Source organism: Bos indicus, chromosome 2 (genome assembly GCF_029378745.1).
Source record: "Bos indicus isolate NIAB-ARS_2022 breed Sahiwal x Tharparkar chromosome 2, NIAB-ARS_B.indTharparkar_mat_pri_1.0, whole genome shotgun sequence".
NCBI classification, from domain to species: domain Eukaryota; kingdom Metazoa; phylum Chordata; class Mammalia; order Artiodactyla; family Bovidae; genus Bos; species Bos indicus.
The window spans coordinates 94,787,771-94,809,260 of NC_091761.1; the positions used below are offsets into that span (position 1 = coordinate 94,787,771).

The 21,490-nt window shown below is 38.0% G+C and overlaps 1 protein-coding gene across 6 annotated transcripts in view; it reads left to right on the plus strand.

Annotated features, from left to right (window-relative positions):
- The window catches only part of ADAM23 (ADAM metallopeptidase domain 23), a 197,607-nt gene that overhangs the window by 125,325 nt on the left and 50,792 nt on the right, over positions 1 to 21,490 (plus strand). For all 6 annotated transcript variants that reach the window (XM_070770820.1, XM_070770825.1, XM_070770837.1 and 3 more), the window contains exons 10-15: positions 10,563 to 10,634; positions 12,923 to 13,086; positions 14,126 to 14,210; positions 14,971 to 15,061; positions 17,726 to 17,774; positions 20,550 to 20,649. In XM_070770820.1, coding sequence (XP_070626921.1) covers positions 10,563 to 10,634; positions 12,923 to 13,086; positions 14,126 to 14,210; positions 14,971 to 15,061; positions 17,726 to 17,774; positions 20,550 to 20,649 — 561 coding nt within the window. The remainder of the gene's footprint in view (positions 1 to 10,562; positions 10,635 to 12,922; positions 13,087 to 14,125; positions 14,211 to 14,970; positions 15,062 to 17,725; positions 17,775 to 20,549; positions 20,650 to 21,490) is intronic.

The window sequence follows — 21,490 nt, forward strand, 5'->3', positions numbered from 1 at the left end:
TGAAACTTTCCCCAACATCCAGTGTACAATATTTACAGTAGTGAAAATAATAATTAATAAGATATGCTGCCAAGTCGCTTCAGTCGCGTCTGACTTTGTGAGACCCCATGGACTGCAGCCTACCAGGCTTCTCCGTCCATGGGATTCTCCAGGTAAGAACACTGGAGTGGGTTGCCATTTCCTTCTCCAAATTAAGATATAGACATTACCTTTAAATTCACAAAGTGCATTCACATATAGCTGGTAATTGATAGACAAATTCTCCAACCCATGACTTGTGATTCCAATCTCTTGTTCCACGACTCTGTTAGGAAGATTCATGAAGCCATCAATCAAAGAGCAGATTTCAGAAACTGTACAAATAGGAAGCTTGATTAATTTAGAAAATTATATATTTTGAATTTTTTTTAAAATTTTATTTTATTTTTAAACTTTACATAATTGTATTAGTTTTACCAAATATCAAAATGAATCCACCACAGGTATACATGCGTTCCCCATCCTGAACCCTCCTCCCTCCCCATACCATCCCTCTGGGTCGTCCCAGTGCACTAGCCCCAAGCATCCAGTATCGTGCATCGAACCTGGACTGGCATCTCGTTTCATACATGATATTTTACATGTTTCAATGCCATTCTCCCAAATCTTCCCACCCTCTCCCTCTCCCACAGAGTCCATAAGACTGTTCTGTACATCAGTGTCTCTTTTGCTGCTCGTACACAGGGTTATTGTTACCATCTTTCTAAATTCCATATATATGTGTTAGTATACTGTATTGGTGTTTTTCCTTCTGGCTTACTTCACTCTGTATAATAGGCTCCAGTTTCATCCACCTCATTAGAACTGATTCAAATGAATTCTTTTTAATGGCTGAGTAATACTCCATTGTGTATATGTACCACAGCTTTCTTATCCATTCATCTGCTGATGGACATCTAGGTTGCTTCCATGTCCTGGCTATTATAAACAGTGCTGCGATGAACATTGGGGTACACGTGTCTCTTTCCCTTCTGGTTTCCTCAGTGTGTATGCCCAGCAGTGGGATTGCTGGATCATAAGGCAGTTCTATTTCCAGTTTTTTAAGGAATCTCCACACTGTTCTCCATAGTGGCTGTACTAGTTTGCATTCCCACCAACAGTGTAAGAGGGTTCCCTTTTCTCCACACCCTCTCCAGCATTTATTATTTGTAGACTTTTGGATCGCAGCCATTCTGACTGGTGTGAAATGGTACCTCATAGTGGTTTTGATTTGCATTTCTCTGATAATGAGTGATGTTGAGCATCTTTTCATGTGTTTGTTAGCCATCTGTATGTCTTCTTAGGAGAAATGTCTATTTAGTTCTTTGGCCCATTTTTTGATTGGGTCATTTATTTTTCTGGAGTTGAGCTGTAGGAGTTGCTTGTGTATTTTTGAGATTAGTTGTTTGTCAGTTGCTTCATTTGCTATTATTTTCTCCCATTCTGAAGGCTGTCTTTTCACCTTGCTAATAGTTTCCTTTGATGTGCAGAAGCCTTTAAGGTTAATTAGGTCCCATTTGTTTATTTTTGCTTTTATTTCCAATATTCTGGGAGGTGGGTCATAGAGGATCCTGCTGTGCTAAAAAAAAAAAAAAAAGTTTCCCCCACCATCCCCTTTGTGTCAGGGCGGTAACCAGACACTGAAGAGACCAGTAAACAGAAGAAGTTATAACAGAGGGAAACGCCTTGGAAGCTACAGGCAATAGATTAAAACCCCGTGGTTACTATGGACTACATAGGAAGGGGCCTATAGATCTTGAGAAATATAAGTCGGACCAAGGAACTAGCCAAAAATGAACTGAACCCACAATACTCACAACAAAACCAGAGAAAGTCCTAGATATATTTTTACTATTTTTATGATCATTCTTTCTTTCTTTCTTTCTTTTTTTTTTTAATTTTTAGAAAAAAAATTTTTTTAAAGTCCTCTATTGTTCCTTTAATTTTCACTTTTATAACCTATTACTTTGCAAAAAAAAAAAAAGACCCTATTTTTTTCTTCTTCAGCAAACTTCATATATATATATTTTATAATTTTTTTGACCTTTTTTTTTTTTTTTTTCCTTCTTTTCTTTAACATTGTATTTTTGAAATTCCAAACTCTACTCTAGTTTTTTAATTTTAGCTTTTTGGTATATGTTATCAATTTTGTACCTATAGTTTTTTTTATAATTTCTGTGCCTTTTTTTTTTTCTGTTTCTTTCTCTTCTTCTTTTATATAACATTGTATATCTGAAATTCCAAACTCTACTCTAGATTTTTAATTTATGCTTTTTGGTATTTGATATTAATTTTGTACCTGTATTTTCTTTATAATTTTTGTGACATTGTTTGTTTTTGTTTGTTGGTTTGTTTTCTCTCTTTATGTCTCTTCTTCCTTTTTTTTAACATTGTATTTTTGAAATTCCAAACTCTACTCTAGATTTTTAATTTTTGCTTTTTGGTATTAGTTATCAATTTTGTACCTGTATTTTCTTTATAATTTTCATGACCTTGTTTGTTTTTCTTTGTTCGTTTTTTCTCTCTTTCTTTTCCTTCTTCTTTTCTTTAACATCGTATTTTTGAAATTCCAAACTCTACTCTAGATTTTTAATTTTTGCTTTTATGTATTTGTTACCAATTTTGTACCTTTAAGAACCCAATCCTCAGGACCCGTTTTTCACTAGGGAGCGAGATTACTGGCTTGACCACTCTCTCTCCCTTTGGACTCTCCTTTTTCTCCACCAGGTCGCCTGTGTCTCCTCCCTAACCCCTCTCTACTCTACCCAACTCTGTGAGTTTCTGTGTGTTCCAGACGGTGGAGAACACTTAGGGAACTGATTACTGGCTGGATCTGTCTCCCTCCTTTTCATTCCTCCCTTTTATCCTTCTGGCCACCTCTGTCTCCTTCCTCCGTCTTCTCTTCTCTGTATAACTCCGTGAACATCTGAGTGGTCCAGTTGTGGAGTGCACATAAGGAAGTGACTACTGGCTACCCCACTCTCTCCACTATTGAATTCACCTCATCTCATTTGGGTCACCTCTAACTCCCTCCTCCCTCTTCTCTTCTCTATGTAACGCTGTGAACCTCTCTGAGTGACCCTCACAGTAGAGAAACTTTTCATCTTTAACGTAGATGTTTTATCAATGGTGCTGTATAGAAGGAGAAGTTTTGAATTTATTTTTATATCTTTTAGAATGGGAAGCCTTGTAATAATCTTGTCTTTATTTATGAATAATAAAATAGTGCCCACCTTTAAAATATTGTTTTGTAGATAGAATATTTCTAATATTATTTATATTCTGTGATAAAGTTACCTTATTTAGATTACCAGTCTTTTAATGGTAAATCTTAGTAATTTGTTTTATTGTTATTATTAAAGTGAGTGAGAATTAGGCATGAATACATCTGTCTTTGAAACCAGAAAAAAGAACTATAATTCATTCTGATAAGTTTGGAGGGAATACATGTTACAAAATGGAAAAAAAAAGAAAGCCTTTATTATTGGATGATAATAAGGCCTAAAGTAGAAATATATTACTTAAGAAGATTTCTACTGTTTTTTTAAATTGAAGTATAGTGGGTATTCATTGGAAGGACTGATGTTGAAGCTGAAACTGCAATACTTTGGCCACCTGATGTGAAGAGCTGACTCATTTGAAAAGACCCTGATGTTGGGAAAGATTGAAGGCAGGAGGAGAGGGGGACGACAGATGAGATGGTTAGATGGCATCACCGACTCAATGGACATGAGTTTGGGTAAACCCTGGGAGTTGGTGATGGACATGGAGGCCTGGCGTGCTGCAGTTCATGGGGTCGCAAAGAGGTGGACACGACGGAGCGACTGAACTGAACTGAACTGAATAGTTGATTTACAGTGTTTCAGGCGTATGGCAAAGTGATTTAGTTATACAGATTCTCTTCCATTGCACATTATTACAAGATATTAAGTATAGTTCCTTATGCTATACAGTGTGCTTCCCAGCTGGCTCAGTAGTAAAGAATTTGCCTGCCGAACAGGAGATGTCTGACAAGCAGGAGAGGCGGGTTTCATCCCTGGGTCAGGAAGATCCTCTGGAGAAGGAAATTTCAACCCATTCCAGTATTTGTGCCTGGGAAATCCCATGGACAGAGGGACCTGGCAGGCTACAGTCCATGGAGCTGCAAAGAGCTGTACATGACCGAACAACCTAACAGCAGCAGTAGTGCTGTATAGTAGGTTCTTATTAGATTTTTACTAGTTAAATAAATGCTGCTTCGGTTCAATAGAACTAAATAGATTCCTTTTCTTAGACCAACTTAGATTCTAGCTCATAATAGTCCCAAATAAGTGGGTCATTTTATAAGAATTTTTTTTTCTTTTGAGAGTTGTTGTTGTTCAGTCGTTAAGTGGTGTCCAGCTCTTCGCAACCTCATGGATTGCAGCACCCTAGGCTTCTGTGTCCTTCACTATCTCCCAGAGTTTGCTTAAACTCATGGCAACCCACTCCAGTATTCTTGCCTGGAAAATCCCATGAACGGAGGAGCCTGGTAGGCTACAGTCCATAGGGTCGCAAAGAGTCGGACAAAACTGAGCGACTTCACTCACTCACTCATGTCCTTTGAGTTGGTGATGCCATCCAGCCATCTCATCTTCTGTCACCCCTTTCTTCTCCTGCCCTCAATCTTTCCCAGCATCAGGGTCTTTTCCAATGAGTCTGCTTTCCGTATCAGGAGGCCAAAGTATTGGAACTTAAGCTTCAGCATCAGTCCTTCCAATGAATATTCAGGGTTGATTTCCTTTAGGATTGAGTGGTTTGATCTTGCCATCCAAGGGACTCTCCAAAGTCTTCTCCAGCACCACAACTTGAAAGCTTCAGCACTCAGCCTTCTTTATAGTCCAGCTCTCACATCCACACATGACTACTGGAAAAACCCTGATAGCTCAGTTGGTGAAGAATTTGCCTGCAGTGCAGGAAACCCCAGTTCTATTCTTGGGATGGGAAGATCTGCTGGAGAAGGGATAGGCTACCAATTCTAGTATTCTTGGGCTTTGCTTGTGGCTCAACTGGTAAAGAATCTGCCTGCAATGTGGGAGACCTGGGTTCGATCCCTGGGTTGGGAAGATCCCCTGGAGAAGGGAAAGGCACCTACTCCAGTATTCTGGCCTGGAGAATTCCATGGACTACATAGTCCATGGGGTTGCAAAGAGTTGGACACCACTGAGCAACTTTCACTTTCACTTTGACTACACAGACCCTTGTCAGCAAAGTGATGTCTCAGCTTTTTAATATGCTGTCTAGGTTTGTCATAGCTTTTCTTCCAAGGAGCAAGCTTCTTTTAATTTCATGGCTGCAGTCATCATCTGTAGTGATTTTAGAGCTGAAGAAAATAAAATTTGTCACTGTTTCCACTTTTCCCACATCTGTTTGCCATGAAGTGATGGGACTGGTTGCCATGATCTTAATTTTTTGAATGTTGAGTTTTAAGCCAGCTTTTTCACTCTCCTCTTTTACCTTTATCAAGAGGCTCTTTAGTTCCTCATCACTTTCTGCTATTAAGGTGGCATCATCTGCATATAGGAGGTTGTTGATATTTCTTCCAGGAGTCTTGATTCCAGCTTGTAATTCATCCAGCTCGGCGTTTCTCATGATGTACTCTGCATATAAGTTAAATAAGCAGGGTGATAATATACACCCTTGATGTACTCTTTTCCCAGTTTTGAACCAGTCTGTTGTTCATGTCTGGTTCTAACTGTTGCTTCTTGACCTGCGTATAGGTTTCACAGGAGATAGGTAAAGTGGCCTGCTATTCCTATCTGTTTAAGAATTTTCCACAGTTTGTTATGATCCACACAGAAATTCATGAAATGAGTGTTGAGAAAAGTTTTTTTTTAAGATGTGCTTTATATGAGATGAAGATAGTTTTTGAATTTGAATACTTAATAAGGGATAAATCAGAATATGGATCAGGTTCTTAAATTTGTGTGTCAAAGTAAAACTAAACTAGAATAATTGTCATCTATTTAAAAGAAATGTTTTTGGCTGCATTGCACAGCAGGTGGGAACCTCCCTGACCAGGGACTGAGCCTGCACGCCCTGCAGCAGAAGCATGGAATCTTAAGCACTAGACCACCAGGAAAGTCTGACATCTATTTTTTAATATTGGATGTTTACTATTGGGTTTTAGAATGTCTTCCCTCTGAGAGTGCTCATCTTACAATCTTTGTGCTACATGAGGCAACACATTTATTTTCATAACTATGACCCTCAGGTTGAAAATCAAGCTCTAATTTTAATTTTTTTCAAAAAGCAAATATCTTTTAAATAATTTTTATTGGAATATAGATGATTTACAACATGGTGTTAGTTTCAGGTGTACCACAAAGTGAATCATACATACAAGATATCCACTCCTTTTTAGATTCTTTTCCTATACAGACCATTATAGAGTCTTGAGTAGAGTTCCTTGTGCTATATTGTAGGTCTTTATCAGTTATCTATTTTATACATAGTAGTGTGTGTATGTTAATCCCAATCTTCCAATTTATCCCTACCTGCCTTTCCTTCCTGGTAACCATAAGTTTGGGGCTTCCCTGGTGGCTCCGTTGGTAAAGAATCTGCCTTCAATTCGGGAGACCCAAGGTTCTATCCCTGGGTTGGGAAAAGCTCCTGGGTAGGGGAATGGTTACTCACTCCAGTATTCTTGTCTGAGAAACCCCAGGGACAGAGGAGCCTGGTGGGCTACAGTCCGTGAGGTCACAAAGAATTGGACATGACTTAACGACTAACACTAAATAACCATAAGCTTGCTTTCTACATATTTAACTCTGTCTGTTTTGTAAATAGGTTCATTTGTACCTTTTTTTAAAGATTCTACATGAGTGGTATTATGTGATGTTTGTCTATCGTCTGACTTATTTCACTCAGTAAGATGTTCTCTAGGGCCATACATGTTGCTGAAAATAGCATTATTTCATTCAAAAATCAATATCTTAAGGATTGTGCTTGTTCAGAAAGGAGAAGCAAATTTGACACTTTAAATGTAAATTATTCTCAGTGATCAGAAAATGTGAAAATAAATTCGTTCGTAAATGGAGATTACATATTTTTCTTTGTGTGTATAATTAATTCTCATTCATGCAGGAAATGGAAACATTTTGCCTACATTTACTTTCAAGCATACCTCTTTAATTCAGAGTAACCTAATATTGCCTTCCTGAAAAAATGCAGATATCTTATTTGGAACAAGCATCATATATTATCAGTAGCTTTCAATTAGAAAAAAATCTCTCAATTTTGTGTAAACCATTTTAGCAGCAGGCTGGCGGAGTCTAATTTGTGAGCCAATTATAGCCTTGATAGGGGTCTGCAAACATTTCTTTGAGCTGCTTAAGCTAAATATTAATATAAATATTAAACACCTTTTTCTATTAGAAAACTAGTTGAAATATTTTAAAGTGCATGAAAAACAAATGTTTTTCTACATTGTTACTATATCTTTATGTATAAGTCAATAGGTGAAAATATGTAACGATAACTCATATATTTCAGTTTAAGCCTCGTGGTTTTCCTTATCTAAAAGCCACTATATTTTACAGGGCTTCCCAGGTGACACTAGTGGTAAAGAACCCACCTGCCAATGCAGGAGACATAGAGGTGTGGGTTCGATCTCTGGGTCAGGAAGATCCCCTGGAGGAGGGCACTTCAGTATTTTTTTGTTTTGGCCACAGGGTGTGGCATGTGGGAGCTTGATTCCCCAACCAGGGATCAAACTTGTGCCCCCATAGTGAAAGCCAGGAATCTTAACCACTGTACTGCCAGGGAAGTCCCCCACTCCAGTATTCTTGGCTGGAGAAAACCAGCTACGTCGACCCAGAGTAAGCATTGAATTCCAGCTGTTTGATCTTGGAAAGTTATTTATCCTCTCTGAGCCTCACTTTCCACATTTATAAATGGGGATAATAAAACGTACCTCACTGACGAGGGCCAATATTTGTTGTAGGAGAAATACTAATCATAGATCCTAGTAAATCCTGGGTACTCAATTATATGGAATTTCCAGTAAATAAACCTAGTGGTCACTCTTTTTCCTTGTCATTCTTGTCTTTTTTCCCAGCAGCATTGGATACAGTTGGTTATTCTTTCTATTGGAAATATTGTCTTCATCTTTCTGCTTCTATGACACAATAGGTGTCTCATGTCATTGGCCATTTCTTCTTAGTCTTTTATGTTTGGCCTTTAGAATTTTGAGAATGCCCCATAGCTTGGTTTGGGCTCTCTTTTCTTTCTATAACTTTCCCTCAAGTGACCACTTCCAGTCCTAAGTTTTAAAATTATATCATGACTTAAATTCCCCACTCTCAACTTTATACTCTAACCTGCTGAGTTCCAGAGTTCTATTAATATATCTGACTGCCTACTTCAATATTGAGTAGACATCTCACATGTAACATTTATAAATCAGAACTCTTGGTTCCTTAGTCCTAAACTGCTTTCCCCCTAGTCTTTCTCATCATTTTAAATGGCACACCCCTGCCTCCACCTCAGCTATTCTAGTTCAAAACCTTGGAGTCATCTTTTACTCTCTTTCCTTATCTTCCACATCCTATACAGGTGTCCTATCTTCACTATTTTTTAACTTGGACTATTATAATATTTTCCCAACAGATCTCTCTTCCATTCTTGACCCTCTCTAATTCACTACCCTCACAGCAGGCAGAGTGATCTTTCTAAAAAGAAAGAGGTGGAAGTTACAAATATGAAATAAATAAAAACATCACATTCTGATAGACTTTGAAGTTCTCATTTTTTAACTTGCAAGTCATACTTTCCATTTTCATTATACTATAAAAGGACATATCCCCAAAGGACAAATTAATGTTTGGAAGCAAAACAAATTAATTTGAATAGGTGTGTAACACTACTGCCCTAGAATAGATGTCAACTAATATTTTTTTCCCTTTCTTTTTGTCATAAGTGCTTCTTAATGTCAGGACTTTTTAAGTATTCAATTTAGTGGCATTTAGTTTTACATCCATTATCTCTATCCAGTTTCCAAATACTTCATCACCCACAAGAGACTTAATGTTGAGACTTTTGCTTTTACTTTTAAAGATATTTTTTGAAATTTTTCAGCTTGTGTAATTTGCTAGGCAACTTAAAATGCTGAGCCCTTTACAGCAACTTCTTTGTGTTAAGTTTAAAAACACCTGTTAAAATATCTCACTGTGTCCTCACATGGTGGAAAGGACTAGGGATCTCTTTAGATACTTTTTTTATAAGGCACTAATCCCATTCATGAAGACCTCATCTTCATAACTTAAGTACTGGTCAAAGGTCCCACCTAATACCATCATTTTGGAGTTTGGAATTTCAGCATAAATTTGTGGAGCACACAAATATTCACACCATAGCAAATAGTATAAATAGCCATAAATTAATGATGCTCCTAATAACACAATACTAATTTATTGCACATTTGTCATGGGTTGTCAGTATTCTCAGTATTATAAAAATTTTATATCAGATATATAAGCATTAAGACACACTCTTCATTTAAAAAACATAGTAACAGGGTTAAAGAGAATGAAATAAAGGGGTTCTGACAAGTTTATAGTGTAAAAATGGACAAAGGAGAAAAAAATAATATTATGAAAAGTGCATTTTTTAATAATTATAATTGAAGTCAAATTTTAAAGATATGGTACATACCTTATTTGGTAGTTTTGAAGATGTTTTTCTTTTTCCTCAACAGAAGGCATGATCCCCCTGTGGTAAATGTCCTCTCAAAGCCATGTTAAGCTAAGAACTCCTTACTTACACTGTAGCCCTTCAGATGTTATGTAATTGTTCTATTAATTTACTTTATTTCCTTAAATGGTCATAAATAACCATAAACAACCATACTGTTGGCACATTTCATTTATACTTTTTGTCTCTTCTTTGACTCCTGAGCTGTCAAAAGCAAAAGGCTTCTTTTGGAGGAGGGATTCTTCTGCAAGGATACACTAAAATGTATGACAGATGCATTCCATAGTGTGGACTGAATCTAAAGTGTTGCCTAAGAAATCTTGATCTTTGTATGAGCTTGAATTCAAGTGAGAAGGGTGTCCTGTAGGGATTAAATTTCTTGGTCTACACTCTTTATAAACTGGTAAAGTCAAGTAACAAAAACGATTGCATTTGTTAGACATCGAGAGTGATTAACAGCTTACTGCTCGAGGGTGAAGTTTCTCACACAGAATCACTTGGCCCTCCCCGTTACCCAGAGCATCATGGGTATTTTTTAAAATAAATAAATTAATGTTTAAAATTGGAGGATAACTGCTTTACAATGTTGTGTTGGTTTCATCATGCGTATTTTAGACAGTTATACTTTTCCTGGTAACAGAGAAAGAAAATAAGAACACTGCTATGTCCAAACACAGCACAAACTGAATTCGGTATTTTTAATTCCCATTTCTACTCTTGCTGTCAGATTTCTGTTTTTATGGAATTTAAAAAATCTGTCATTAAATTATGGTTTGACAGTGACTGGTCTTTGTCTCCCCTCCCCCCGCCGTACCCCCTCCTGCCGACCCCAGTACAAGAAGTGTCGTTCTTCTCTCGCACATGCGAACAACTTTGCAAAGTCTGTGGTCAACCTTGTGGATTCTGTAAGTATCCTGGTTTTCTTCAACCTGTTTTTCCAAGATGGAGTGGTTTTATGTCTCCATTATTGACTTGTTGCTTTAGTTGTTTCTGGGACAAAAGTAAAAACACTATCCTTAAGTTCATCTGGCTAAGAAATTATAGACTGGTCTGAATCACAAAGAACAGTGTTATCCGAGTTTCAGGGGATTGTCGAGTTAGTTATTCTTGGGATCCCAAAGTTGCATTGATGTTGCTTCTGGGTGATATCTGGATATTATTTTCACCAGAATCTATGGAGGAAAAAACGTAGAGAAAATTAGCTACAGAACAAAGTGTAAATTAAACTTGGCAAGTGAGGCTTTTGTTAATAATAATCAGCTGAGCTTATCATCTTAAATATATGGCAGAAAAACTAACAGATTGAGGTGGATCATGTTTGTTGAATATAGGCAGTACAAAAAATTTTTTTAAAAGAACCCAAATTTATTTTCTTAGTGTTCCTATGAGAATGCTGCAGACTGTATTTCTAGATGACAAAGTTAAGTGCAGTTCCCAAATAGAGCTAATTTAAAAGTAAAATATATATCTTCTTAAAAAAGGCTTCTAATCCCTAAATCATTCATATTGACATTGTTTTCCTCTTCTCATTCTGATAGAAAATCCGTAAGTGTGAATATTATTCATTCTGTTCCAATAAATAATTCAATTTGAATAGTCATAAATAAACAGCATAACATTTTTGTGTATTCTAATGTAAAGTTCTGTTTTGCAAGCTAATATATATATATATATATATTTATCCAATATTTATTGTATATTCCCTCTTAACTGGGAAAAACATTATAAATTGCTTAATATCTAAATGATACTAATTTTTTCCAAAGAACTGCCTTCTTTTTTGCCTTAAATTTAAACAGTCCTAAAGCCTGTAATCATCTAAACACTCATATAATACCTAGTAGGCACAGTTGGGCTTTCCTGGTAGCTCGGCAGTAAAGAATCCACTTGCAGTGCGGAAGCTGCAGGAGACCCAGGTTCAATCTCTGGGTCGGGAAGATCCCCTTAGTAGGAAATGGCAACTCACTCCAGTATTCTTTTCTGGAGAATTCCTTGGACAGAGAAGCCTGGTGGGCTACAGTCCATAGCGTTGCAAAGAGTTGGACACAACTGAAGCAACTTAGCACAGGAACGGTTGAACAGAATAATATGGCTAGAGGGTGAGAGAATGTCATATAGAGTTAAGATTGAAATTCTGAAAGCCAGTTATAACTGGGTTTATTAATTTTCTTTAATTTTGGTCCTTGTCAGTCTTCTCAGAGGATAAGTATAAGTGGATGTGAAAAAGAGACTATTAAACCTCACTTATCCCAAGCCCTAGCTGTTTACTTGGTGGAATCTTAGTGTTTGTCATTTCACCATGATTGAATAGAATCACATCTTACAATGTATCATTTTTATTTTGAGTTATCATACAAGGTTCTGAAGTCGACCAACTATTTTTCAAAGACATTACATTTAACTCACTCCTTGTTGTAAAATCATTATAGCATCAGGTTAATTTAGACATGATGGTGTTTCCTTTCTTCAGTGTGTTCTAAAGTCATCCATTATTTTCTTAATTAGCTTGAAAATAGGACAAAACATTCATCGAAATTGCTTACATGAGTGAATTCTTTAGCTACTGGGGCAAAAGGAGAGAAAGAGCAGAAAGTTACAGTTTAAATATTGTGAGTGATGTCACCCTGTAGTGAGAGGGACGTGGGTAATTTAAGTCTGCTCTTCCCTCTTTTTGGCCTCAAGTTGGTGTTTTTCTTTCTGTGTTATTTTACTTTTCATATAACAAGGATTCCGAGGACAAGCCAACCATGGTGTTAATGCTTGTCCAAGGATTTAGGGATCTGTTCCAATCCTGCAGGAATAACTGATCATATCACACGGACTCAGAGCGAGTATATCAGACTCCAACCTGTTATTCCCTGAGGTTTAGAAGGGTGATTTTGCTGAACCCTGATTTGAATTTACATCCATACTTTAGGACTGTGATGCCCTAGAGAGATGCTGGCTACTAAAAGTGCTGATTGGGGATTGAAGTAACTTTGTACGAGAGGCTGAACTTTGTGACTGTTCTTTCTTTCTTTTTTTTTTGCTCTTGAAAAAGAGAAAGGAAAAGAAGATTCTCTCTGATGAGCTAATTCTCACCTCATGTTCTCCTCTCACCTCCCCTCCTGTCCTTCCGCTGACTCTGAATCACTGATTGTGCATGTTTGACCCAGTGTTTTCCTCCTGCACCTGTCCTGTTGTCTACCCTCAGATTTACAAGGAGCAGCTTAATACCAGGGTTGTCCTGGTGGCTGTAGAGACCTGGACCGAGAGGGATCACATTGACATCACCACCAACCTTGTGCAGATGCTCCACGAATTCTCCAAATATCGACAGCGTATCAGACAGCATGCTGATGCTGTGCATCTCATTTCGTATGTATTCCCAGCCCTTGGCTTGATACTGATCTCTATCCATTTATTCTGTCAGTTAGGTTATATATTAGTAAATCTATCCTGAACAAGATTGAGGTTGATTCCTCTGTTACATAAGAAGTACAGAAGTAGGCTGCCCGGTGTTGAAACAGTGGTTCCATAGTCATGAGATCTACTTTCAGAGCACTTCCCTCCCTTCAGACCTTCCATCCTCAAGGTCAACTCATGACTCAAGACAGCTGCTGACACTCCAGCCTTCATCACAGGCAATAGGAATGCCAGGCAGGGAGAAGTGTGAAAGGACCCTCCCTCCCGCTAACCCGTTGTAGTAGATTTCCTGAAAACATGCATGTATCAATTTCATCAACAAATCATTTACTACATCTTTATCACAGTGGCCACAATGAGCTGTAAGAGAGTCTAGGAAAGATAGTCTTTTGAAATGAACTATTGAGTAAAATAGATGTTCCATCACTAAAGAAAGGGGATACCTTGTTTACGTCTGATAAGTTGTTCACTTCTCTGCTGGTGGCTAAGCTGTTTTCAGACAGTCCTCTAAGGTTCTGTCCTGGGATCAAACCAACCGAAGTCCTTCTTCCTTCTTTATTCTTTCCTGTTACTCTTTGCTTTTCTCTCAGTGTTTAATCAGCAATTTACAATTGTCAGTATTTTGTATAACTACTAGATAGTCTCTACTGAAAAAAATCAAGGACTGTGGTCTCTTTATCTTTGTGCCTCAATTTCTGTGCCAGTATGTGGTGCTTAGTTAGGTGCTCAATTGATTTTGACAACTGAGATTATTTAACATAACATTAAAGGTATTTATGATAACATACATTTAGAAGTATTTAAAATGTAGTTATTGGTTTCCTGAAGGAAGGTTGGTTTGGAGTATTCAGTGTAGGAGAATAGATGTATTGAAATTGAATATTAATAGAATAAAGTTGGAATTAATGGAATTAATTGGAATATTAATGGCATAAAATTGAAATATAATGGTCACTACATTGGTTTCCTAATAGCACTTATTTTTCCTAAGGCGTGTGACATTCCACTATAAGAGGAGCAGCCTGAGTTACTTTGGAGGTGTCTGTTCTCGCACAAGGGGAGTTGGTGTGAATGAGGTAAATGCTATCAATTTTCCTAAAGTAGAGCTTTATCTGTGCATCTGATTTCTTTCTTCCCTGTGGCCTAGTTTACATCCCTTCTCAGGCCTGTTTAGAATGATAATGACATTGAGAATATAGTGTAAGTGGTTTGTATTAGTAAACAGAACCCAAAGTGATCTTTGGTGTTAGAAAAGAGCTATTGTTTCATATCATAATGATAATTTTTCATATTTGTCAGACAGATACAAACCGAAGATTGGCCCAGAAATTTCTTGGCCTCTATAGATAAGTTTTTATGATCTTGTTAATCCTTCTGCTACGACTTTTTAAAGAATTATCTGCTCTTCTGCCCATGTTAGGTTTAACACACCCTCCAAGTAGAACCAACTAAATCTAAACCTTGGTCAGTTCCTGAATATATAATGGTACTAGATTATCTCAGTAGCCATCATTCAGTGGAGACTTCTCTTGACAGATTTGTAGTAAGTTGAATTTATGCTAGGTTTGGTATGAAGTGAAACGGGGCACGGCCTTTTATGATTTTATGTTTCCATGTGAAAACATCAAGTTCTGAGAGATGCCATATAGTGAGAGAGGCTTTCTGCTTCTTGGGCCCAGTTGCAAGGAAGAAGTGATAAGGAGCGTATGCCGTCTTTTGATGCTGTGAGGCTCTACTTAGGGGACTGAGAAGATATGTGGTAATGAATAAGAAATAATAACTAGCTTTGTGCCCTCTCTCAAATGTTTCCCACACACTTTCAACTCTGAAAAACAGTATGGTCTTCCAATGGCAGTGGCACAAGTATTATCGCAGAGCCTGGCTCAGAACCTTGGAATCCAATGGGAACCTTCTAGCAGAAAGCCAAGTATGTACACTGACCTTCTTACTTTCATGTGCCATTCTGTCTGTATAATGCATGTCCGGTCAAAAAAGAAATATTTCTCATTCCTAAGTCATAATAGCTTAACTGTGGTGTATCTCCTTCCCCTAAACAAATGATAAAGTGAGCAATTTAAGGTAACTCTTAATCTGTGTGGGTTGGAGAAATGTCCCTTTCAAAGTCTGTAAAATCATCCTTTCTCAGGGCATGATCAGCTCTTTCTCACACTGCAGAATGTTGGGGTACTTAGAGGTGAATACTCAGCCTGTAGGGTCTAATCAGTTGAGTACAGACACAAGATGTCAGTGGAGCTCCATCACAAGTTCAGTTGGATCAGAAAAAAGGATCCAGAGTTAAAAGGAGCTTGAACCCTAATGAGATTTACCAACGTAGTACCATCATTAACATTAGAGAAGCTTCGGTATAGGCATCCCATCCTGGGGGCAGGTGATAGAGAATAACACTCCTCTACTGAGCTGGCCGGGCCTCGATGGAGTAGAAACAGCCACAAATCCCATCCTGTAGGAAAAGACAGCCAGCGACTACTGGATATCACTTTCCTCATTAACCAGAGGAGAGGCAGATGGAAAGACAAGTCTGAAATTCTAGAGGTGAGGTGTTAAAGGCTGATAGTAATTTGAGGGGGGTCCTTGAACATTTTAAATTTCTTTTAAAATCAGTATAAAATCCAACTTGGATTATATTCCTTCTCATAGCAGTACAATAGTAAAATATAATTTCTATTAATAATACACTTTTGTGGCAGAAGGCCAAAGTGCCTAGGAAGCATACAGTGTGATCCTGTGGAAAAAAAGACTGAGGTATTCACTCCAACTAGTCTCTTACCTAGCAGTTAAGTGGAAATCTACTCTCCTCTGTGAAAATATCAGATGCTAGGAATAAAGGTGTCCTTCTCCACCCCCCTCCCCAAAGAAGAAAAGGATAAATATCTACCTTAACATTATCCTATGCTTTATACCTTTTTGACTACTATCAAATAATTGTCATTAATGGATAGTGTTATGGAAACTTGAAATAAAATCTATATTCAGGGTGTCTTGATTCCCTTTAAGGGCCTATTAGGTCATCACTTTATGGGTACATTAAGTCTGGTGGCATTTAGCAAATCTCCACAAACTTTCATCTGTTAATTTCTTGCTCAGAGTGTTTGCTGTCCCAGAGTACGCATTAAAGGAGGTGATTCAGGTTTCACTGGCTGGCATCAATGCCCGAAAATCAGAAGGAGTAGGACCAGGTTTACGACCTTGTTTGAAAAACCTGGAACCAAGAAGAAGCCAGTGCTGGGGGCAGCTAAGAGATCTTACTGAGTCATATGATGGAGAAGGGTGAGCAATAGGGTTCATTACTAATAACAGGCATAGTTCCTTCCTTTCTAAAATTCTTTATTCCTTTGTGAATTGTTTGTTCAGATAGATTAGTTCTGAATTTCGAATTTTTAAAAATCCATTTGGAAGTCTTTAAAAATATCTTTGTCTATCATAGAAAAGAGAATAGAAAAAAATGAATGAAAAGGCTAGCCTGTCACACTATCCATATGTCCATCTGTGGTATCTCTGTTAAGTTTATGATTGTTATTTAATTTAGATGATTTTACATTTCTATTTTAGATTGCTCTCTTTTACTGTAGGTTTTAGCTTAGTGTTCTTCAAGCCTATGGCTGATCCTTGCTTTGACTATAGCAGATTGAATTCTCTTCTCTAACGTCCAGCGTGCTCTGTTAGCAGGACTTCAGTGAGGACTCATTGAATTGTGCAGTAGAGCTTTGCAGTTCCCAGAGAACACGTAGGCTACCAACTCATGTGAGCCCCAGAACCATTCTGGGAGATGGGCACAGAGATACCTTCCCATTTTAGAGGTGGAAACCCTGAGACCCAAGAAATGCTAAGTCACTTGCCTATGAAACTCTCATCAGATAGCACTTGGACTAGAACACTAGTTTGTAAAGCCTAGCTGGGACCACAGTACTTTCCATTAAACATTAAACTAGAAACTGAATTGAATTCTCTGAGTTACAAAAATGAAGAGAGGCACAATTTTATTTCTTGCAGCTGTTGTCTTAGGAGGCAAGCTATACTTGTTGGAAAGGAAAAAGAAATATTAATTTAAATGAAATAGGTTTTGCTGTTGATTCTTCTCCTAGATTAAAGAAGTAGCAATGAATAATTAAGGAGTTAAAGAATGACTAGCTCTCCACCGCCAGCAGCCCCTTAGCAATCCTGCAGGCAAATCAGCTGGGCAAGATAGCACCTGAAGAAAGATCAGGAGTCAGGCAGTCTGCACACAGTGGAAAATGATGCAGAATCCAACCTCTTGCCTCATAACTCACTGAAATTTTTTCTCCTTTTTCCCTTAAAAAACTGCCATGGCCAAGCAGAATCTTCAGAGTTGGTTTGAGACATGAGTCTGCCTTCTCCCCAAGTTTCTGGCTTCCTGATTAAAGCAACCTTTCCTTTCCAACCAAAAAAAAGAGAAAGAAATAGGTTTTGTTTGGTGAGACATCATGTTCTGTACCCATTTGACATGGAATTGGAAATAAGGAATTATTTTAAGAGCTATGATGCAAATTAAAGATGTGACTTTTGTTGTTTCCCTTTTCTTCCATTGCTTTGTATTGTTTCACTGGACTAGAATGTGACTGCACAGAATCCTGGGGTGGCTGCATCATGGAAGAAACAGGGTAAATTTTCATTGTACCTGTATGTGATGTATAACTGAAATTGGTATCTATTATCAGCTACAGTCTCTCAGATACTGGTCTGTTAAGCTCAGCCTTAAAATAAATTCAATAATTCATTATCTGATATTTTAAAAAATGAAATAGCAGGTTCACTTTGTACTTTGAGGTTTTTATTTAAAGTTGGTAATAAAAGTAAAATAAAGTAACTGCTTCTACTTCTATTAACCGTTAAAAGAAGCACATGATTAAGTGCTTCTAAGTTGAGTGGTTGCATTAATTTTTCAGTACACTTAGGATAAAAGCTGGCTGTCTAACTGTCAGTGAAAACCCATCTAGTCAACAATTTATATTTTAAGGAACTCATAAATAGACATGTTTACCGTAATAAAATTATACTGTATTCCTTATATAATCAATAAGACTTTAAATTGAGATAGATTTATCACGACTAAATTAGGTAGTCTTCTACTGATAGGCATTTGAACATTTCCTCACCTAAGTCCTCTTTGGAAACTAGAGCAGCTGTCTGAGGGTTGCTGGTACATCTGTGAACCAAGGCCTAGAAACATAATCTTTCCCAGGGACCCCTGCCCCATTGCAGCCACTGCCCCAAGGCCTCCTAAGCTAGAGCCCCCTCCCAATAAATAGAAGTTCCCCACTCGTATCTCTCCCACTTCCTGTGCCCATGTCAGACATCTGCTCAACACATCACCATTTCTGGTCCTGCCCCGTCCCTGACCTACTTTTACAGAGTCCCTTCCTTATTTCCCCACCAGGAGTCCAGCTCAGGGGAACACGAGGTGTGTGAGCATGCAGGCTTGAAGAGAGACTCGGCCATTATGCCTGCTACTCCAGAGCACATGCTTCTAGAAATTAGTTCAAACTTGACTGTTAACTTTGATGCTTCCCTTTCTATTGTACCATAGTTTCACAACACTATTGCTTCATCAGGCTTTTTTGAGGTAACACCATTCATAATATTGGTTCTATCAAGAGAGGTCTTCTGAACTTCCAATTTCTAAATGAATTTTTAGACTGACTCTCCATAGGATATAATAAAACTATTTAAACTTAATATGTATTTTTTGATGGGCTTCCCACGTGGCTCAGTGGTAAAGAATTCACCTGTCAAGCAGGAGACATGGGTTTGATCCCTGGGTCAGGAAGATCCCCTGGAGAAGGAAATGGCAACCCATTCCAGTATTCTTGCCTGGGAAATCCTATGGACAGAGGAACCTGGCAGGCTATAGTACATGGGGTTGCAAAGAATCGGGCACACTAGCAACTACACACTACAGCCACAGCATGTAGTGATAGATAGTGTCACATCTGACATAGTGATAGAAATTTGGTTAATTAATTCACAAAGAAGTTATTATATTATATTCCTTTTATTATAATATTATATTCCTGCAAAATCATGGATATTACCAAGTAGTAAGTTGAGAATAAGGAGCTGTTGCCTAATTCTAATTCAGAAGGAGCTTACCCTAATTCTGGTTTGATTGTGTGTATATACATATAAAAACATACATAGTCTAACACATCTCTTTAGGGTTTCCTTGTATACCTCAGTTCTGTTGCTAAAGCCTGCAATGTAACATCTTTAATCAATTGACTCTTACAATTCCCTCCTCCAGAGTAAAATCTTGTGGGTTCCTAAGCTCCTTTTATTTAGTTCAGAGGCAAAAAAAAGAAAGTGCTTATCTTTACTATGTGCATGCTAAATGCTTCAGTCGTGTCCGACTCTGTGTGACCCCATGGACTATAACCTGCCAGGCTACTCTGTCCATGTGATTCTTCAGGCAAGAATACTGGAGTGGGTTGCCACGCCCTCCTCCAGGGATCTGCCTTATCCAGGGATCTAAACCGCGTCTCTTATATCTGCATTGGAAGGTGGGTTTTTTACCACTAGCACCACCAGGGAAGCCCTATCTTTACTGTTGCTGCTGCTAAGTTGCATCAGTCATGTCGGACTCTGTGCGACACCGTAGACGGCAGCCTACCAGGCTCCGCCATCCATGGGATTCTCCAGGCAAGAACACTGGAGTGGGTTGCCGTTTCCTTCTCCAATGCATGAAAGTGAAAAGTGAAAGTGAAGTCACTCAGTCATGTCTGACTCAGCGACCCCATGGACTGCAGCCTACCAGGCTCCTCTGTCCATGGGATTTTCCAGGCAGGAGTACTGGAGTGGGGTGCCATTGCCTTCTCTATCTTTATTGAGACAGAGCAAATAAAAGTGACCACATTTCTACAGCTTAGATGAAGTTTTGGGATGAACTTCTCAAAAAACCAAGTCTGAGCACAAAAGGGCTTGACTGCTAAGGAGGTTGTAACCTAGCCTCCCAAAACTGTGACTTCCTTTGGATTTCTATTTTTACAGGCTCTAGCACACATACTTATTTGACAGTTTGAACATAAGTGCCTTGTCTAAATTTGTGTAGAATCATGTGAATCCCTGGTGGCTTCCCTGGTGGCTCAGACGGTAAAGCGTCTGCCGGCAACACGGGAGACCCGGGATTCAATCCCTGGGTCGGGAAGATCCCCTGGAGAAGGAAATGGCAACCCACTCCAGTATTCTTGCCTGGAAAATCCCATGGATGGAGCAGCCTGGCAGGCTACAGTCCATGGGGTCACAGAGTCGGACACAAATGAGCTACTTCACTTCGTGTGAATCCAGAGTGATCCTTTTGTTCTAATTCAAAGGTTTTAATTTTCTTCTTTGATGACTGTTTTGGGTAAATTATTTACATAATTGATTGTTTATTTTCTCAGGGTATCTCATTCCAGAAAGTTCTCAAAGTGCAGTATTTTGGAATATAGAGACTTTTTACTGAGAGGGGGTGGAGCCTGTCTTTTCAACAGGCCAACAAAGGTTAGTAACTTAGAAAGTGTGCTTATTTCTCCTTTTTTTTTTTTTTTTTTTAAATTTTAACAGTGGAAATATGCCAAATGTCAGATACTTGTTTTGGAAAGCAGTTTTCTTTCCAATCAGATTAATGTTTAGTTATAAAAGGCTTTATCGTGTTGAAAAGTGAGTCTTGTTTCAATGAATGACAAGACCACAGCTTCACTGTTTTGAAACTCTGGTGTTTCAGTGCTGGTTGTATCTCCTCTCAGTCCTCCCTTATAAAAAACAGACAGACAATCCTTCAATTAAAATATCTTGAAGTTCTCATGTTAGGGTCTTTATCCTGCTGCCAAGAGATAGTGAGTTAGATTAAGATATATTACTTTAGTAATTTAGTAAGATATATTCCTTTAGTAATTACCATTACTCTGACAAAAATTCTGTTTCCCTTTGACATTTTCTCTAGGGGTATAAATAATTTCTTGGCTTTTCCTTCTTTCTTTTTTTGGAGGGAGGAGAGGAATGGTCCATTCTCCCAGATAGAAAGCATTGCTAATATCAACTAGCCAAAAAAAAATGACCCAAAGTATTTATGGATCTTATGCATACATACATGCATATTTGTATGTGTGTATTTCTTTACTTGAGAAGGTCCATTTGTCAATGGCATTTCATTACTATTAATGTATACAATGCAACAATCTTGTATCCACAATTCCTTCATTCAAAAGCTCTGAAGATTGGAAAATTTTTTTTTATGAATTTGCAGGAAACATAGTGGACAGTAAAATTTGTCCTGAACTGAAAAATTTTATTTAACCCTCATAGTGTAAATATTCATAAATCTTATTGCAGAAATGTTAAT